Source organism: Protopterus annectens, chromosome 8.part0 (genome assembly GCF_019279795.1).
Source record: "Protopterus annectens isolate FY-2018-M chromosome 8.part0, PAN1.0, whole genome shotgun sequence".
Classification (NCBI taxonomy): Eukaryota; Metazoa; Chordata; order Ceratodontiformes; family Protopteridae; genus Protopterus; species Protopterus annectens.
The window spans coordinates 1,333,183,765-1,333,204,183 of record NC_056741.1 but is presented as its reverse complement, the minus strand read 5'-3'; the positions used below and the strand labels follow the sequence as shown (position 1 = coordinate 1,333,204,183).

The following is a 20,419-nucleotide window of genomic DNA, read 5'->3' as shown; positions in this document are numbered from 1 at the left end:
ACTGTATTCATGTTGGCTCATTACTCAAAATGGATTGAGATGCGTTCAGATGTATAATATAGTCAATTTGACAGCTCTCCTTCATGTCTATGTACAAATAATAAAGATAATAATATTAAGTATACAATATACAAAATTTTCGCTCTTGCTGATGTTCTAGCTCCTCAGGTTCATTACAAACGGATTGAACTATACTACTAAGTACATTGTATTCACATTAACTAATTACTCAAAATAAATCAAAGTTATTTAAGTACACAACCATGTCAAGTTGATGATTCTCCTTCATTGCTATATGCAAATATAAAGGAAGAAATACTATTAAATATGTAGTATATGCAATTTGCACGCATACTAATGCTCTACCTGCTCTGATCGAATACTGGCAGGTAGAACCATATAAAAAGTGTAATAGATATATAAACAAGTCCCCCCTTCGCCAGGTACCTATATTACTAACCTTATACAACATAAATACCTACTTAATAAACCATAAGCCTAAATAAAGAAAGTATATAAAACCTATGAAAACTCTTTTATTTTGTTAATTTTATCTATTTAAACTCTTAAGTTTTAGTAAACAAGAGATGTTACAGAACTCATTTAAGCCAGGGCTTACAAAGGCATTTAGTCTAATCTGCCATGCTAGCTCACGTTCTTCTAGCATCAAGTTAAATGGGCCGCCCCTTGGATCCATACACACTTGATCAATGGCTTTAAATAAAAAACTATGATTGTGATTAATAATAAGATGTCTAACTAGAGGGCTTTCTTCTTTCTTCCTTTCAATTGCATAAGTGTGTTCATAAACCCTGTCTCTTAACCTACATCTAGTTCACAGGTATCAACTGTCCTTTCTGTTACTTCATCAGCTCCTTGTATGGACAGTGAAGACACTGACATTAATAACCCAGACAGCTTAGACTATGGGGATGGTGCTTCGAATGATTGCCTATAAGACAGAGTGAACAAATTCGTAATCAAAACCAAAACATAAACCTATCCTGAACCACAAAATGGTAACGGTCGAAATATAGTAAATCAAAAATTTCGGGAGGCCAAGCACACAGGCACAATCCCGAAAAAGAATTTCAACCGCAACCAAAAGAATCAAAGGAACAAAAGAAACAACAGGTTCAGGAGATAGGTGAAGACGACACTATGCTTGTTGACATTTTGTTGAATTCAACAGGGGACTTCAAAATTTTCAACTATTCTTCTATGAGAATTGACCCCGTACTTAGAGTAGTTAGCAAAGGGCAATACTTTTGTCCCTAGTAGACCTTCTAATTTAGTACAACTTGTTTTTGACTTGAGTTATTTGTGAGAAAGTTGAATTTAAGGTGTCTTTTTGTTAATACTGTTAGATCAACTCAAGATTTACGAGTTTCAAGTACTTTTAACCCCCCACTGCATCAAACTTTGAGAATGTTTGAACAGGTGTGTGAGCTTGATTGCCGTAATTTCTTAACAGATACCAAAATGAGTGGTTCTGATATGAAAGTTAATATCTCCACACGAAAAAGAGTTGTATTTATTAAGATCATCTCCTGTCAGAGTTGTAAAGCCTGACAAAGGTGGTGGGTTAGCTATTTTTGAGTATGTCAACTACAACAAAATAATTCATTCTTTGCTACTCAGCGAAGCATATTCTAAAGCTTCACTGAATGAAGTAAATGTTGCACATAGTCATATTAAAAGCTACTTTAATGACTTGTTTATTGAGTCAATAATAGACATTGACACTTTGAACTATATCTCACTTCCTTGGCCTAAGACCCCAGTGTTATTTGGAATCCCTAAAGTCCACAAAGACCTAAATGACCCACCGATGAGACCGCTTATTGATGGAAGAGGTTCCATCAGGTACCCTTGTGCTAAAGTTGTTGATAAGATCTTAAAGTATATTCTGCTAGAACCACAGATTTGTAAAAATTCGTGGTCGTTTTGGGGAAAAATCAATAGCTTGTGTTTTGATCGAGACCATAATTTCTTAACTATTGATGTGAGGGATCTTTATACATCGATCCCTCATATGGAAGGCATTGAGTGGGTCAGCTTAATGATGAAGTCAAAAAATGCTCCAACACACGAGATTCACACTACAGAAGTCCTGTTGGACATTATTCTTACTAACAATTACTTTTTGTTTGCCAACGAGTTCTACTTGCAAAAACATGGCGTTGCCATGTGGTCGCCCTGTGGCGCCAGTTTTGCAAACCTTGTGATGGCATTCTGGGAAAAATAATTCATATTTAAGAATAGTGACCACAGGGTGAATCCCATGTTTTATACAAGATTTTTGGAAGATATTTTCGTCATTTTTAAAGGTAACAACCAGCAAGCTCAAGCATTTGTCACTTATTTTAATTCCACGACAGAATTTTTCAGTTTTACATCAAACTTTAGCACAAGCTGTATTGACTACCTGGACTGTAGACTTAGTAAAGACACTATCAATGACAGATATGTATCTAAAATATTTAGAAAGGAGACGTACTCTAACTCGTTCCTCCACTTTTCAAGTTGTCACCCCTTCCACCAAAAGTGGTCCATTGTTAAGGGACAACTTATTAGGGCAGCCAGGATGGTCTCATTAGATTCTGACTTTAGGGATGAATGTTCCCATTTAAGTAACTTGTTCCAACAGAGAGGTTACCCTACTTTTTTAGTGGAGTCCTTAATAGTTGAAGTTACTAATAAAAGAAACATAGGTCAGCTTAGACCCTTACTTAACAAGAGTATAAGGGAAGATAATTGCAATGAAGGATTTGTTTCACTTGTTCCTTCTAGTGAACATCCACTATTTGAGCATATTGAAGTTGATGAAACCAATAGCGAACTTACAACTAGTTTTATTACTACCTTTAGTAATGATTCGGACATGGTCAGGCTCATTTTATATAAAAATTGGGAATTCATTTCACTTGATAGGCCTTTGGTTAATAAATTTAGTCAGTTACCTAAATTAGTCTTTAGGAAGGGAGCTAACCTCAAAAGTCTGTTAGAAAGGAAAAATACATTTTCCTTTTTGAAGCGCGTTGGGATGACCGTATGTGGGTCTTGTAGAATGCGCAGACACATAGAAATAGGTGAAACTTTTTGTATAAATGACAAGAAATACAAATTGATGAATAAGTTTCACTGTAATTCTAAATATGTGGTATACGCAGCAAGATGTCAAAACTGCCCTGCTTTCTACATCGGGAAGACCGAGCATAGGTTAAGAGACAGGGTTTATGAACACACTTATGCAATTGAAAGGAAGAAAGAAGAAAGCCCTCTAGTTAGACATCTTAATATTAATCACAATCACAGTGTTTTATTTAAAGCCATTGATCAAGTGTGTGAGGATCCAAGGGGCGGCCCATTTAACTTTATACTAGAAGAATGTAAGCTAGCATGGCAGATTAGACTAAATGCCTTTGTAAGCCCTGGCTTAAATGAGTTCTGTAACATCTCTTGTTTACTAAAGCTTAAGAGTTTAAATAGATAAAATTAACAAAATAAAAGAGTTTTCATATGTTTTATATACCTTCTTTATTTAGGCTTATGGTTTATTAAGTACGTATTTATGTTGTATAAGGTTAGTAATATAGGTACCTGGCGAAGGGGGACTTATTATTTATAAATCTATTACACTTTTTATATGGTTCTACCTGCCAGTATTCGATCAGAGCAGGTAGAGCATTAGTATGTGTGCAAATTGAGTATACTACATATTTAATAGTATTTCTTCCTTTATATTTGCATATAGAAATGAAGGAGAATCGTCAACTTGACATGGTTGTGTACTTAACTTTGATTAATTTTGAGTAATCAGTTAATATGAATACAGTGTACTTAGTAGTATAGTTCAATCTGTTTGTAATGAACCTGAGGAGCTAGAACATCAGCAAGAGTGAAAATTTTGTATATTGTATACTTAATAGTATTATCTTTATTATTTGTACATAGACATGAAGGAGAGCTGTCAAACTGACTATATTATACATTTGAACGCATCTCAATCCATTTTGAGTAATGAGCCAACATGAATACAGTGTACTTTGTGGTGATATGTTTCATTTTTGTATTTTTTTGTAAGAATGTATCGCCCGTGTACATGTTTACCGGACCGTTTTTATTATTTTTTTTTTACCTTTATTGGACGGTTCAACTCGAGAAGGGATCGTATGTCCTGATTTACAACTTGTTGTTAGTTGTTTAATGAAATCACATTGCCATTAGTTTTTACTGTTTTTTTATGGTGTAACATGTCAGCTGATGGTTGTCATGTGATATGATTTCTTACTTATTTAAACTTGTAATTAATGCCTCTGTTTGAATCTGAAGTTGTTGCCATTTTACAACAACGAAAAGCGCTTAATTCTTTTAATAAATAGGATACTTTAAATCGTGGTCAACTTCAACTGTTGGATATATTCTGTGGTTTTAGTCTTTCAGTTTACTAGTTTGGTGTGATACTTGTTCGTGATCAGGGCCTAGGCAAGGAATACAATACAAATGAAAATCCTTATGAGGTATTTTCTTCTCACAAGTAATGCAATTATTAACTTTTACTGACATCGGTAAGGAGCAAGAAAAAGTTTCCCCAACGGGGTACTTAGCTTTAGTTTGAAGACTTCGGTTCTGAAACTCGAAAACGAAAATTTCAGAGTCGGCAGACCTGCACTTGCGAACTGCTTCTGCTTTGGGCACTGCGCGGCAAGAAAGACTGATGAAAATGGCGTCTGCTGTATGTTTTATACCCCTGACGACCTCACGTCATGGAAGAGGAGACAGCAACCGACGCAGGACCCAAGACTTTGTTATTCATGCCGACTGAGGGCAACCTGCCAGCAGATTACCCAAATGTAATGACTGCAACAGTGAAACACGAAGAACATGTACTAGAAAATAGAAATCAAAATCTAAACCAACTATACTTGTAGTGGACTATTCCAACAGAGATAAAAGCACAGGAAGTGGGATCTTTAGAAAAAGGTATCAGTAAATTATATAGAAAAAGTGGAAATTGTGGAACAATACATTCAGAAAAATATTTCTGAGATGGAGTGAGGTTTAATCGAAGGCATGAACTGAATTTATGTAAGGGTTCCTATTACATAATCGAAGACGCAATCCTTCGAATGCGTCTTGATCGAACTTGAACGCACAAAATAGCAAAACGGCATATAAGCGATTTCTTTCCCTGGGGAAAGAAATCATTTGGCGGCCTCCGTTACTTTGCCGTTTTCGTCACTGTAGTGCTATCTCGGAGTTGGTATATTTCAGTGGGGGGGAGCAAAGCCCCCCCACTTTATGTAATGTTTTGAAGCTTTTACTTTTTTTTTTTTTATGGAACAGTGATTTTTTTTCACTGGGAAAAAATCTCTGTTCCGAGTGCTTGGGATTGTAAGCTTTCGCTTACATGGGGTCGATAAATCAGCATTTGCTTTTTTAAATGTTCGCTGATTTAATATAGACCTTTTATGTAATGCTGCTTAGATTATATAACAGTACAGGTGCTGTATAACGTTTGTAAATGTGAACTTATTAATATAGCTTGATTACTTTTACATAAATGTAAGTTTGCATGTTTCAAGAGGTAATTCAATAAATGTGTTTAAAAAAAAGACGACATTCCCTGACGATGGAGAAGACCCACTTGTCTGTGGTAATAGCTTACCACCTGGTCAGGGAAAGTGACAGTCGTTGGTAAAGAGGGGTAATGCGACTGAGTAGAGGGGGAGGGGTGCTGCAGAGGTTGTCAGCGCCCTGCTGGAAGTTCCCTATGCCCCCCCCCGCCCCGAATACCTTTCCCTAGCGGTTTTGTTTCTGAACAGTCCTAGGATCCCACCTAATGAAGGAGGTACATTTAGATGTGTAGTTACTATGGTATTCAAGTACTGAGGAGAGTAGGATTTGTTTGCAGTCTTTCATGGTCTCACCTTTTCTTGGAGAGTTTTGAACAGGCTTGCCACCTGAGGACCAAACAGTGCTCCTCTGTCCATGAAGCATTTAGAATTTCAGATTTGAATTCCTCACGTACAGGCTGACTGTGAAGCCATGCAGTAGCAGCTGCCCTAGAGATCTGCCACTGGGTTCTTGTATAAATATTTTAGGTCATCAAGCACCTTGTAAAACCGGTCTGGTCTTTTAGGAACAGGTGGTTGAAAATTTGGTGCAGAAGAAATGGACTGACAGGTATCCTTTAAGCCTCAAGGACAGGAGGGAGGAGAAGGGGGCAGGGGTGCTCATTTCCAAGAGTGTGTAATACCTCTTCCGAACATCAGAGATCAACATGGTTTGCCATTTAAAGTGCTTCATCATGTTCAGTACAGTCTCCTCACAGGAGGACTGCACTGCAAAAAACTATGAGACAAATTAAGCAAGGTCTTTCAAGAATGATGAATATTGGTGATTTGTCTATTGGCTAATGCTTATGTTGGCCTCAATGCAGTTAAACTTAGCCAGGAATCAATTTCCCTTTGCTCATTCTCTCAATAGGAGGAAACCAAGAACATTAATCCCAATCTGGTCCACGAGAATTGGGTCAAAGGCTCTTTGGTAATCACCAGTCTCATTCCCAGATGTTGTAGGAATCTGTAGGGCTTATTGTAGCTTTCTTACTGCACATGCCCTATATGGCATGTACAGCAGCTCAGCATAACAGATAGCCAAGCTGCTCAACAGTCTAAAACAAAAATTGAAGAGGTTTCAACCTAAATGGTAACCAGACTAATCAAGAAAGTCCAACATACACTGCCCAATCAAAGATCCTTAGGAATCAAAGTCCCTCTGTTCCTTCTCTCACTAGAGCAAAAAGAGAAACACTCATCCCAAGCTGGTTGCTAAGTGGTTTGTAGGCACTCCAGAGATGTTTGTTCTCTCTTGACAATTGCACAACGGAACAACAAACATCACCACAAGCAAGAAGTCCAGAAAATCAGAAGACACATTTGCTATAAACTCACAGCCCCGTCTAACTTTTCTTGTTTTTATACATGTAATGACTAGCTGCTTTGTAGGTTTTTACATGTTGATGCACTCAGCTGTTCTAGGTTTACCTTTCATTATGAGCTTTCACACAAGAAAACAGTCCTACTGCTCATCTTTTAAAGGTAACAGTAAAACAAGTTTAGCTGTTGAGTGCTGTCCATTCTATTCTTTCATGACAGTCACAACTTAAACTACTCACCCCCAGTGGTCCTTCAATACAGCATGTGGTATCACCCTCAAAATAAAATTTCACTTTAGGTAGCTCAGACTACGACTACCATCAGATGAACATCGCACAAATACAAGATAAAAAAATAAACTATCTCATCTTCTGTGCATGGAACTTTTCATTGTTCCTTACAATGTACAACCATCAATGGGATGGGTATCCTACTGCCTCAGAACAAATACAACCTCCTAATAATTACATGTCTCCCCCAAAAAATTATTCCTTGCAAAAAATACAATAAATATATATATTCATTACCCCACCCCCATTACGAACACCATGGTTCCAAACTATAAAAAGCAAGTTGGTAACCAAAGAACATGCAGACCTCTTTTTATGCTTTTTCCTAATTAAACCTCAAGCCAAAATACTGTATTTAGTTAGCCAGCAGATTATCAAAAGAATACTGTACTCATTTTACGATGCCCAAAAATATGAAATTGCAGTACCTATCCCAGAAACGCAGCTAGGCCAGGGCAAAGAGGACAGCTGTCCCAGGTGCAAGGTATTAGGGGGCACAAAATTAGCAGATGCTAATATGGGGCTTTACTGCATTATTGGCAAACAGAAATGAATGCAGATACGGCAATTGCGATCACTCAAATTTGTTGTGAATAGTACATAAACTGTAGCAAACTATTTGTTATATCTTCAGCAAGTGGTTTGCTACAGTTTCAAGCACTAGACTTTTTTTTTTTTTTTTTAATCTTCTCAACTTAAGAGTTGAGGGGCACCAGCTCAGGGAATGGCACCAAATACCTGATGAGTTTGCTACAGCTGTGGTCTTTTCCCTCACATTCTAAAGCTGCAAAACCTGAATAACTTTTCTTCACAGCTAAGAAACCAATTAGTTCCAAAGTATTTGCTTCTTAAATTTCATCATAACATGAACAGTCTTCCACTGTCAGTACTCATACCCTCTCCTTTAGCATCCACATTGTTACCAAAGTTAATGCCTTTCAGAAGTCAACCTCAAAGATAAATAGCATTTACTACTGAAGTTAATGACTTTCAGATGTCAACCTCAAAGCTCAGTAGCATTTAACTGTCACATTATTTCAGAAAACATCCAACAGTACCTAAAGCTATATAATTAGCACATGCATACATTTTTATTTGGATCCCTAATGAAAGTCTGAAAACAGCAACTGTAATCTTTGGAACTGAAAATGGAGGAAATATATAATAAGTCTAACACTGGAGTATCTTGGAATTTTCAGCCTGTACTGAGGTATAGTAACACTAACTAGTTGGCATAAGTAGAAGGGATGTGGGAGAGATAGCCTTACATGTTGGGGATGCAAAGTTGGAAGAAGCCCCCTGCAACATCCTTGAAATGTAAAAAAACTATGAATTTCACAATTTACCATTTTTCTGTTTGTGCTGGGACTATTAACCTCAAACTTTGGACAGGGACTCTCACTTAAATGTAATTGTAGCACAGACTAAGTCAACATATTTCAATTGTTAGTATATTATGTTTTAGATTTGGCAGTATTACTACATAAGTTTATAACGGAATGAAATTTGTTTGCATCTTGTGTATTCATTTCACAGTTCCAATTCTGTTCCTCCCAACAGCCTAGGCTGTACTTGCAAAAAGAATCTCATACATCAGCCCATTATCCTTGTAAAGAAATTCGAACAAATAAAAGGTAGATGCTGCTGGCAAAACTTATCAAACACTTTTTAACAAACATAATATAGAAGCAATGTTGCATTAGTGTAGACGTTACAAAAGAAGGCTTCTGCAACAAACTGGAAAAGACCAAGTGCACAAAATAAAGAAACCAAGCTGATACACTTAAGTGCTATAAGGATATGTAAAAGATGTTGAAAAGACTTTCTTAAACCTTGAGCACTACTGCACACAGAAAAACACTTATATTCTCTCTGCCCTTTCAGAGTAATACCACCTTTGTGAAGGTAGACTTGTATGATTCTGGAAGGACCTGAGCCATTTAATGATCTCACAATGGATTTTACACACTGTACCATATTCAAGGACAATACTGATTTTACAGGACCACTACAGGCAGAAACTGGAAAAAAGAAAAGAAAAAACATAGATATTGTATCTTGCCATAAACTTCTATACAGTCCAAACCTACCTGTGGCACAGAAGTTGCTTATTACTAAATTAATTCTTTTCTAACCTTGAAATCTGTCACAGTGGCATACATGCTAACATGACCTTGTTTCCGTGGAAAGTTATTCCTTACTGTGAGGGCACAAATGATGAGCTACAACAATGCCCCAGTCCCTTACTGTCAAGGTTACAATGATGAGCTAACAACCCAGTCCCTTAATGTAAAGATAACACATCCATTCACTTAGAATGGAAGTAAACAGAAACAGTTCTGTTTGAAATTCCTTGGTAGAGTGCCAGTGACTTATTTGCTGTGACTTTTGCAAATTTGTTTTCCTTCATATGCATCACACCTTCACAAAAAATGCTTGATAAAGTGAAAACGAAGAGCTGAGATAATCATTTAAATAATTGGAATTTGAGTTTCTGTCCTGTCTCAAACATTGCTCCTCTATCTTACTTCCTTCATTCACAGTACTCTGCTCCGCCTTAGAAAACCTCAGCGAATTAGTCACAATTGGCAGTACAGATCAAAAAGATAAATGTGCATGGCCTTGCCAACAAAGCTGTTAACTTCTAGTCTTACTTTTGTTTTCATTTTACAAAGATTCAGAATAAATTAGACAGTACTTTGGTCATCAGTATACACAGATTACAGTACATCAAGAAGTAATATTGGGAGGTTGACATAATGATTTAAGTGTTTAGGTGCATGGTTTGATTCTCACATGGGTAACTGTCTAGGCATAAAATGACCCACAGGGGCAGTTAGCCTAGTACTAACCTATAAATATATGTAAAGTATCTGAAGTTTTAAGGGTGGGAGGTTGGCATAGTGGTTAAGGTGTTCACCTTATAGGCATAAGGTGCAGGGTTTGATTCTCACATGGGGTAATTGTCTGGGCTTGGAATGGCTGACAAGGGCAGTTAGCTTGGCAATAATTTAGGAACACAGGTTGATAGCAATCTAAACTAAGATCACAATGTGTCCACAGCGATAAGGAAAGCCTTCTACATTGTGCTTCTCATATTGCATCCAAGACTATGTAGGTTATAACTCCGCTGTATTTGACCCTTATCAGACCACTAACCGAGTACAATGCTCTTTTCTGTATGTATCTCACCAGACACCTGCAGCAACTGGAGAGATCACAGAGGTGTCTAACCAACAGAATCCAGGGCCACCAAAACATGACTCACATGAAAAGACCGACAGCCCCCTCACTGTACTCTGTATCATACAGGTCGCTGAGAAGCGACCTGCGCCTGGCCTACAGAACAGACTCTGCCCTAATGGAAATGCTGGATATCCACAAATCAAATGGGACAAGAGTCACTTGCTCCAGGAATCTCAACCTACCTGTGACGTTAACAGAACATGTTGGAGAGAGAGAGATATATCTGCCAGAGATTGCCACTCCTCTGGAATAAGCTCCCACTTCCTATGAAGCAGAGCTCCTCAATGACCCTATTTAAGTGCAAGCTTGACAATTGGATGGGTGACCATAAATTCAACCCGGGGTAGCACCTACATCCCTCATGGACAGGGGTAGTCAGTGCTGATCATAGAATACCTCTGCTAAAATGACCATCTAACTACAGTCCATTAAGGTACATAGGTTTTTACACGGCTAGGCTTGCAAAGGCCCTATAGCCATTAGCGTGACAACCTCCTATGAACCTAGGTATGCCCAGTAAAACACAAAAATATTTTGGGAAAGCAACAGCCATTTAGCATCAAGTGAATCATCTAACTTCATACAGACTTTCAGAAAGCAAATGTTTTTGTTGTTTCTTAACAGTCACTAGCACAGGAACCTGTGACACCTCTACATAATCTTTGCTTTACTTTGTACATATTTACATTTGTTTGAAATATTTTGCACAATTGAGGTATACGCAACATTCAGAACTAAGCAAAGGTTGAGTAAGTTTATGGTCCTAAGGGAGGGAAGAACAGATGCACATTACAGTAGAGCTGTGAATCTTTAGAATCTGGATAGCTTTATTACTTGCTATATGTGATTTTACTTATTTAAGTATGTTTAGGGCACAGCTGTCCGTTAACAGTCTAATGTAGATAAAAAACAAGTGAATTACATTTCACAAGATCTCACACCACTAGCTGTGGAAACTAAACTTGAAAAAAAATGAAAAATGGTATTTTCAAATGAGAAATTATTGGGTCTATATCACGTTGTCGAACATTTAAAAGTTTGAACATCATATGGTCGACACCATGTGATCAAACTTTTAAAAGTTCAAATGTTTCAACGGAGATCTCCATACAGTGTGGAATGGGAAGCTTTCCCTTTTCTGCACTGTAGTGCGATCTCGGAGTTGGTATATTTAAAGAGCAGGGGGTGTGGGGGTGCAGGGTGGCTTGCCCCCCTGCTTAAAGCTTTCAGGTAGGTTTTTTTCTTTGGTTTATTTTTTTTAATTACATTTTCGAACTTTTAAAAGTTCAATCATATGGTGTCGGCCATATGACGTTCGAACTTTTAAAAGTTCGATTATATAATATAGATGCAAAATTATCATGGTCATTGTTTCAAAGTTGCAATTACAACCCTCAAGTATTTTATCTGCTGCTCAACTGCAACATCAACCTCCACTGCTCTGGAAGATACTGCTCCCCACTTCATTCTGATGCAAGCAACTCTGCACCTAAGGCAGAAAAAAATGTCTAATTTTTTCCCATCCCGCTTCTCTCATTCACCCCCCCCACACACACACACACACACAACTTTCAGTACCAGACTGCTGTACTCTGCTTCTTTTCTCACTTAAAATGACTTCATACTTCACCCTACAAAAACAGCTTCATCTCTCTGCAACTCCCAAGCTTACAACCCAAATGCTCAGCAACAATTCCTCGTACTGCATGAGCTCATGCACTTTAATACTCATATTATCAAGCATTCAGCATCACTAGCAATACAAGCACATGCACCATTGTTATCAGAGGTAAGCCCCATTTGTACCTTTGATGTGAGGAGAATGTTCCCTCATGATCATCACTTTAATTATTTTACTCCAAGGCTGCTGCATCCCAGATAAAAGTGATCACTGACAAGCAGGGTAAAACCCATCTCTCTGTGGGAGGCAGTGATATCAAATCAGCTATTAAGAAGACACACACAAACACCATCATCTTGCTGAAATGTGCTCCAAGAAAAAAAATAAGCAAATAAACAATCAAGCATTAAGCTCAAGCAACTGTATTGATAGAATTTGCTTACCCATCTGGCAAATCATTGTCAAACAATCGACTGCAGTCTACTACTGGTCCTCCTGTTCCTATTCGGTCTCTTGACTGAAGACTGACTATTAATAAAAATATATAAATTTTGCTCATTACAAAAGCAAAAAGTACTCAAAGTGTGAGAAACTTATTACAAGTACAACCAAATGAAAGTGTGATATCTAGACAGCAAATTATTAGTGCAACTGTTATCACTCTTTTTTTCATTACCAGTTCTATTAACCTAGCAAACCACTGAAACGGCTATGAAACCAAAGTAGCTGCATCATATGCAACCATAAGACAGAAGTGGCATTTTACTCTGGTAACCTCTTTTTAACTAGTAAAGTGCAGTAAAAGAAAATATTCCAGATGAAGTTGTTAGAGCTGACCAGTACCTGCTAAATGTGCAAAAATAATCAAAGTGGATTGAAACCATGTAAATTCCCTTTTCATGAGAATGTTACTGTAGTCTACATCTGTTATTGTTTATATTTGCTAACAGAAGAAGTCTGACAGGGTGTAGAACAAGAAGTTATGTACTCACCATACCGTTTGATGTATGTAGTCCATCTCGCCTCACATTCTTACCCGTGGGTTTGGAGCCGAACCTCGGCTCTGACTCGGCCATACTCTAGCTCTAAGTCTTCAATTGGCTTGTGGTTAAGAGGTATCCCATGCTGCAATGCACCTATCCCCAGATCTTGTTTGCTGCAAGCTCAGATACACACACACACCAACACGCTGAGAGGAAAAACCAAATCAACACATCAAAAAGGAGTGCTGAAAACAGAGACTCGACATCTATGTCCTCCAGGAGGGGGTAGGTGGGTGGGTTAGTAAGAATGTGAGGTGAGATGGACTACATACATCAAACGTTATGGTGAGTACATAACTTCTTGATGTTATGTAGTCCAATCTCGCCTACATCTTACCCGTGGGACAGCGTCCCTAGCACCTAAACCTTGGGTGGCTCACTGGAAAATACTCCTGAGCACTGTGGAACCAAAGGAAGATCTGCCTCTAGATATCAGATCCAATTTGTAGTGACTAATAAAGGTGTGAGGAGATGCTCAAGTGGCTGCAGCACAAATATCATCCATAGACATCCTAGCCTGAAAAGCAGCAGAGGTAGACACCGATCGTGTAGAATAAGCCTTCACTTTTAAAGGGTAATTCCTTGCCATATGAAGTATAGATGAAGGAAATGCAATTAGAAATCAATCTGGACAGAGTTACTTTAGAAACTAGATCCCAGAGTCTACTGTCTCAAAATAAGACAGAGTTGATCAGATTTCCTAATATCTTTTGTTCTATGTAAATAGATGTCTGTGGACATCTAGCTGATGAAACTTAAATTCTGCCCTGTTAGAGAATTCAGGGAAAAATACAGGCAGCTCAATGGACTGGTTGAGGTTGACCACCAAAGCAACCTTAAGCTTAAAGGAAGGATTAGGTCTTAGCGAAACCCTATCCTTGTGAAATACCAAGTAAGGGGGCCGAACCGATAAAGCTTGGAGTTCAGAGACCCGCCTAACCGAAGTGATGGTAACCAAAACGATGGTCTTCCAAGACAAAAATTTAATGTCACAGGTTGCCGCGGGCTCAAAAGGAGGTGAGGTAAGCTGCTGTAACACACAATTGAGGTCCCATGGCATTACAGGATCAAAGATTGGAGGTCGAAGTAGCATAGTCCCTTTCAGAAAAGCCCTACAAAGTCTGTGCGCCATTACATTGGGTTCATTAGCAACATGAAAATTAGAAATGGCTGCCAAATGCACTTTGATAGTTGCCGCAGCTGATCTCTGGCTGAACAGTTGAGAAAGAAATTCTAAAACTGATGAAATGGGAGCTGTATAGGGATCAGTCTTGCCTTTCATGAGCCCAAATGGAGAATCTCTTCCACTTACTGGAATAAATCTTCCTAGTAGAAGGCTTGTGGGAAGAAGACAAAAAATGAACCACCTCTGGGGAAAAATCATGAAGCCTGATTAGGGACGGAATTGAAGAAGCCATGCTGTCAACTTGAGGGTCTGAATGGAGGGGTGGAACTGCCCTGACATACGAGTCTGCAGATCTGGCTCTGGGTCCAGAATCCACGGATCGTCCATTAGATAAGGGTGGAGAAAAGGAAACCAGATCTGACAAGGCCAGTGTGGTGCAATCAGTATTCTTTTGCTTCTTCGGGATTGTGCTTTCTGAATAACCTTTGTTATCAGGGGGGATTGGAGGGAAGGCATAGAGAAGACCGGAGGGCCAATCGTGAACTAGAGCGTCTCTAGGTGATGCCCCCTTCGGGGGGAATAAGGGTGAAGTAGCTGCTGCATTTTCCATTGAGGGGGCTGGCAAATAGATTGCAGCAAGGCTGACCCCATCTGCGGAAAATCCGTTCCGCCACTTGTTCACTCAGGGACCACTCGTGAGGCATCAGAACAGCTCTGCTCAGCCTGTCGGCAATCACGTTGGACTTCCCCGGTATGTGCGCTGCCACTAGAAAGCGTCGGGAAGATACTGCCCACTGCCACACTCGAAGTGCCTCTCTGCAAAAGGGATACGACCTGGTTCCTCCCTGTTTGTTCAGATACCATACCAGTGACATGTTGTCTGAGTGGATTGTTATTGTCCCATGAGGAAGAAAGCCTTGAAGTGCTTGCAACGCTAATAGCACCGCTCTCATCTCTAAGACATTGATATGCAAATGGATCTCGTGTTCTTGCCACGTGCCTTGGACTGTCCTGTTGAGATAATGCCCCCCCAACCCAATCTGGGAGGCATCCGTGGTCACTATGGCAACCGGAGAAGAAAGAATAAAAGGCATACCCGCGTTGAGATTGCTGGTCTGAAGCCACCAGCGCAGATCCTGCTTGCACCTGTTTGTAATCAGAATAAGACAGGAGAGCTGGAGATGCTGTAGAGACCATTGGGCAAAAAGTAGCCACTGAAGAAGTCTCATGTGTAGTTTTGCAAGAGGAACTAGCATAATCGTGGCAGCCATGGTCCCTGACAACTTGAGGACCACTTTTGCCTTGACCTTCTTCAGTGGTAGCAAAGCATAGATCTCCTGCTGTAAAACCTGAATTCTCTCTTCTGGTAGGAAAGCCCTCAGGAGCACCATGTCTAATTCGATAAAGGTAACATGCTGCGAGGGCAACAAGGCAGATTTTTCCCAATTCCAAGTAATTCCCAAACGTAGGCACAGCGCAATAGTGGCGTCCCTGGTCTGTAGCAGTAGCTGTCTGGTGGTGGCAGACAGGAGCCAGTCGTCCAGGTACGGAAACACTTGGAATCCCTGATGTCTCAAGTGAGCCGTTACCACTGCCATGCATTTGGTGAACACACTGGGGGCTGTGGTGAGACTAAAAGGCAGGGCGCGAAACTGAAAATGACTGGCTCCCAGCTGGAAGCATAAGTGACTTCTGGATGCCCTGTCCATTTTGATATGGTAGTAAGCACCTGGAGGTCGATGGAGCACATCCACACATTTTTCCCTAATAACGGGAGAATTGACTGTAATGTGACCATGCGGAACTTGGACTTCTCTACATGAAGGTTCAAACGGCTGAGATCCAAGATGGGTCTCAGGTCCTCTGTTCTTTTTGGCACCAAAAAGAATCTGGAGCAAGTCCCTAATCCTACTTGGTCTGAGGGGATAGGCTGGATGGCTCCCTTTGACACCAACTTTTGTACTTAAGTTGCAGAATCCCTTTACTGGGTGGAACATCTGGGATTCCTTTGTTTAGAGGGAGGTAAGAAAGAAGGGGAATATGATAACCTCTGGAAATTATCTCTAATACCCACTCGTCTTGCGTGATTTCTCGCCAGGCTTCTGGGTATAGAGAGATGTGACCCCCAACTGGCTCCAGAGACACACAGTCGGCCCTCCCTTCAAGAGTGCTGGTAGGGAGAACCACAAAAGGAACTGTGGTCCCCCTGGTTACGCGGGCCTCCTTTGGCTCTAGGACGGCATCTACCTGAATTTCCACCCCCTCCTCTGCCTCTGGAGGGGGAATCACTCTGTGTGTCGTGAAAACACCTCTGCGACTTTCTGAACCACATTTTTTCCACCCTTCTGGCCCTTGGGATAAGATCTAGAAGGCATGTAAAAACGTACTCCCATGGCAGACAGGGTTTTTCCTTCCTGCTCGCATCTACTGAGTGTGCCCTTCACCTTGGTTCCAAATTAGGATGAACTGGCAAAGGGGGCATTGGTGAAGGTCAACTTGAAAGCCTCCACGAAGTTGCACAGGTGCATCCAGGAGTGTCTCCTATGAGAGACTCTGGAACCCGCAGCCCTGCTCGCTCCATCGGCTGTGTAAGAGATCAGCCTCATGGAGGAGTTGGTAATAGAATTCAGGGTAGACATCTGAGCATTGACCTTCTGAGCCACAGCATCAGAAACGTTACCCTGTAGAGAATCTCCCAGCTCTTTTAGGAGATCTCTCTGGAGCCGTGTAAAATGTGACAAATAGTTCAGCAACCACAGTGTAAAGGCCGCTGAAGAGAACACATGCTTCCCATACCTGTCCATAGCCCTGGACTCATTGTTAGGGGGATGGATGGTAGATGAAGTTTAAGCAAGTTCCTTCTTGGTGGCTGCTGCCACCACCATGGCATCTACTGGAACGCCTTTCGTAAGAAATTCTCTATCGGGGGAGCGGACAAAAACTTGTTGGGTCTCCTAGGGACCGGGTTCCACAGTGTCTGGAGTTTCCCCACACCTTTCGACAAATGAGGTCCAGGGGCTCGTCGAATGGGGAGAAACCCAAGAGGCGGAGGGTTGGGACCCAAAGGTCTTCAGGAACACAGACTCCTCCTCAGAAGGGGCTTTAGAGGGCCAGTCGCCTCTCTGTCTCAATATTTCTAAGATATCTGAGAAAGAGCTATCATCAGAAGACGACTTGGGGGACCTCTCTGACTCCTCGAGTTCAGTGTCAGACATGAGAGACTCATCTTGAGAGTCAATGTGCTTCCTCTTGCACACTCTCTTTCTGGGGGGCTCCTCAGGTAAAAATTCTGGGGAGGCCTCAAAGTTGGGGACCACTCATGGAGGTTTCCTGAGGCCTTGGGTCTCTGCTGTCCCTGGATAGAGGATGATCTGAGACGAATATCGGTGCTGGAGGGGGAAGAGCGTCAGTGCTGTAAGATGCAGCTGACGACCTGGCCAGCACACTCCTCGTGACCTCGAAAGCTGATCCCCCCCCGGCTCCGAAGATCGACTAACTGTGGAAGTTACGGTATAAGCCCCCAGAGCCAAGGAGATGAGGTCTGAAGCCAATGTCGGGTCCACGCTCACCACAGCCAAAGCACCGAGAGGAAGGCTCAGAGCCGAAGATCGACTGGAGACCTCACTCTTGGTTCCGACCAGTGAACTGTGAATCCTGGACCTCGTGGATGGCGCCGACAGGGTTAGAACAGAGATCGGAGCCGAGATGCCAAAAGGGGCTACTGGAACCAATTTCACGGTGTCCGACGGAACTGACGGCTCTGGCTCCGAAGAAAAGTTCGGAGGAGGAACAGCCAAAGATGAAGGGAAGATGGGCTCCGGAGCTGACTGGGACGGAGCTGAAAGCAATTTAGCCAGCACAGATGACTGGAGCAGTTTCCTCACCACTCTATCGACATTGTCATCGGAAAGGGTCCTAGAGGACCTACAGGACATGGTCGGGGATCTGGATCTCCCTGCAGAGAGAAACCTGCGAGTCAGAGAAACTGGTCAAAAAACTGGAGACCAGCTCCAATAAACTGGGAGCCAATGTCAACATCATAGATGCACTGCCTTCTGTTGGCCCCGAAGTCAGTGGAGCCGAAGAAGCATCTGTAGTTCTAGTGATTTTCTCTGGCAGTTCCGAGGAAACTGACGGAGCTGGAGAGCATTTCTTTGAGGATTTTTTGTCTTTTTTTTGTCTGGTTTGGAAGGAGAGGATCTGGAACTAGAAGACCTCTAAGTCTTCTTCAAAGGAAGGTTTCAGCAATCCTTTTAAAATAAGCTTGTTCTTCCTCTCTTGCAGCACATGGGGACTGAAAGCATGGCAGAACAAGCAGGATTCTTGTAGATGAATAGCCCCCAAGCAATACACGCACACTGAGTGCCCATCCGTCAAAGACATCTTATTATTACATTTGGCACACTTTTTAAAGCCCGAAGGTCTGTGTTCTTGAGAATCTTTGGACATGCTAATAGCAAGAACACACACACACACACAGGGAAAAACAGTAGGGACACCTTCACCAAAAATAACCAAGATAGAGCGTGGGAAACTACAGCCTCTAACTGAAATGGCCTACAGACCGTGGGATAACCACAGGGAAGACTAGGTCCTCTAAGTTAAACGGGCCTAGCTAGCCCAGGGAATAAGGGCACCAAAAACAGTCACACATTAAAAAACCCACTAACGGGTATACTACACAAATACAAGGGAGGACTAGGTTCTCTAACTGAAACGGGCCTAGCCCGTAAACACCAAAAAAGGAAACGGGATACCAAGAAAAGGTCAACAGAACTGGTCACACAACCAGCAGAAGCAAAACACACACACTAGCTATGAAAATAGCTTTTGGAGCTCCAATAATGAAAAATAAATCGAAAAATTGTACTTAGCCACGGCCAAGAGCGAGATCACGTCCGAACGGCAAACAAGATCTGGGGATAGGCGCGTTGCAGCATGGGGTACCTCTTAGCCACGAGCCAAATGAAGACTTGGAGCTAGGGTATGGCTGAGGAAACGAAGCACAACCCTACAGTAAGCAGTCTCAATGACTTTCTTCTACCAAAACCAAGCACTTATCTTTTGGTAGCCCCCTTGGGGGGAAAACTAGCACTTCATGCTCAAAACTGGCAGTTAATTACCCAGGACAAATGAGTATTAAACATAGTATCCCAGGGGTACAGATTTCATTTCCATACCTTGCCAATTCCAAACGGATGGCCAGACCTGCCAAAAAAACAGTGGACAGAGGCCCAGAAACAAGTCATATCCCTCATGCATATGGGGGCTATTCAGCCGGTACCAGAAAAGGACAATTTGGATGTTATTTGAACCAATTTGTGTGTGGGTAGATAATTTACAGCTATTGCTTTTGTTTTAGCTTCATTAATTTTGTATCCCGAAAAGATTTGAAACTGCTTCAAAACGTTCCACAACACTGAAGTGTCCTTTTCTGGTTTTCAGGTATAAATAAAATATCATTTGCAAATAGGGCCAGCTTTTCTTGACTACCATACCAACTGTATCCTTGAATTTTTGAGTCTCTCATTTTCTTTGCCAGTGGTTGTAAATAATAGTGCAAATAACAAAGGGGGACGAGGACAACCCTGCCTGATTCCTCTGCTGATAGAGATTCCAGGGTGCTGGATAGATGGGGTAAAAAGGTTTATACGTCTGCAACCTTGGCAATCAGGGCTTTAAACTGCCAGTTTCATATGCTTAAATATCAACAGTATGTTATGGGCTTTCTGAAACAGAAAATGATGTTGATTTCTGATTGTGTGGAAAATAGAGTTACAGGAATTATTGCATTCAGCAGAACGGGTTGCAATGTGGTTTTGGACGCATCTTGTAGGGCTGCCGTCACTGGATCTGTGATAAGAAGGCATGCCTGGCTCAAGGAGCAAAATCTGCCTGATCATGTTAAAGCTAAATTGTTGGATGCCCCTTTGCAGCATGATACTCTGTTTAGTAATAGGACAGAAGAGCTTTTAAAGAAAATGGAAGACGAAGCAAAATCTATGCAAACTGTAAAAGATTTCTTGCAAGTGCAGCCACTCAGATTCAGTAGGCACTGAACTACCAAAAACTGGTCCTTTCCTGTGTCCAACAGAGCCACTCAGGGCAAATCCAGGCACTCAAAAGGCTCCAGATACCAATCACAGGGT

At 41.1% G+C, this 20,419-nt stretch overlaps 1 protein-coding gene across 1 annotated transcript in view; it reads right to left on the bottom strand.

The window, feature by feature from the left end:
- The window catches only part of SMURF2 (SMAD specific E3 ubiquitin protein ligase 2), a gene marked incomplete in the record, with an annotated part of 2,869,016 nt that overhangs the window by 1,446,853 nt on the left and 1,401,744 nt on the right, over nucleotides 1-20,419 (bottom strand). Inside the window, 1 exon segment of the mRNA XM_044080880.1 lies at nucleotides 12,545-12,629. Within this exon segment, the coding sequence (XP_043936815.1) occupies nucleotides 12,545-12,629 (85 nt within the window).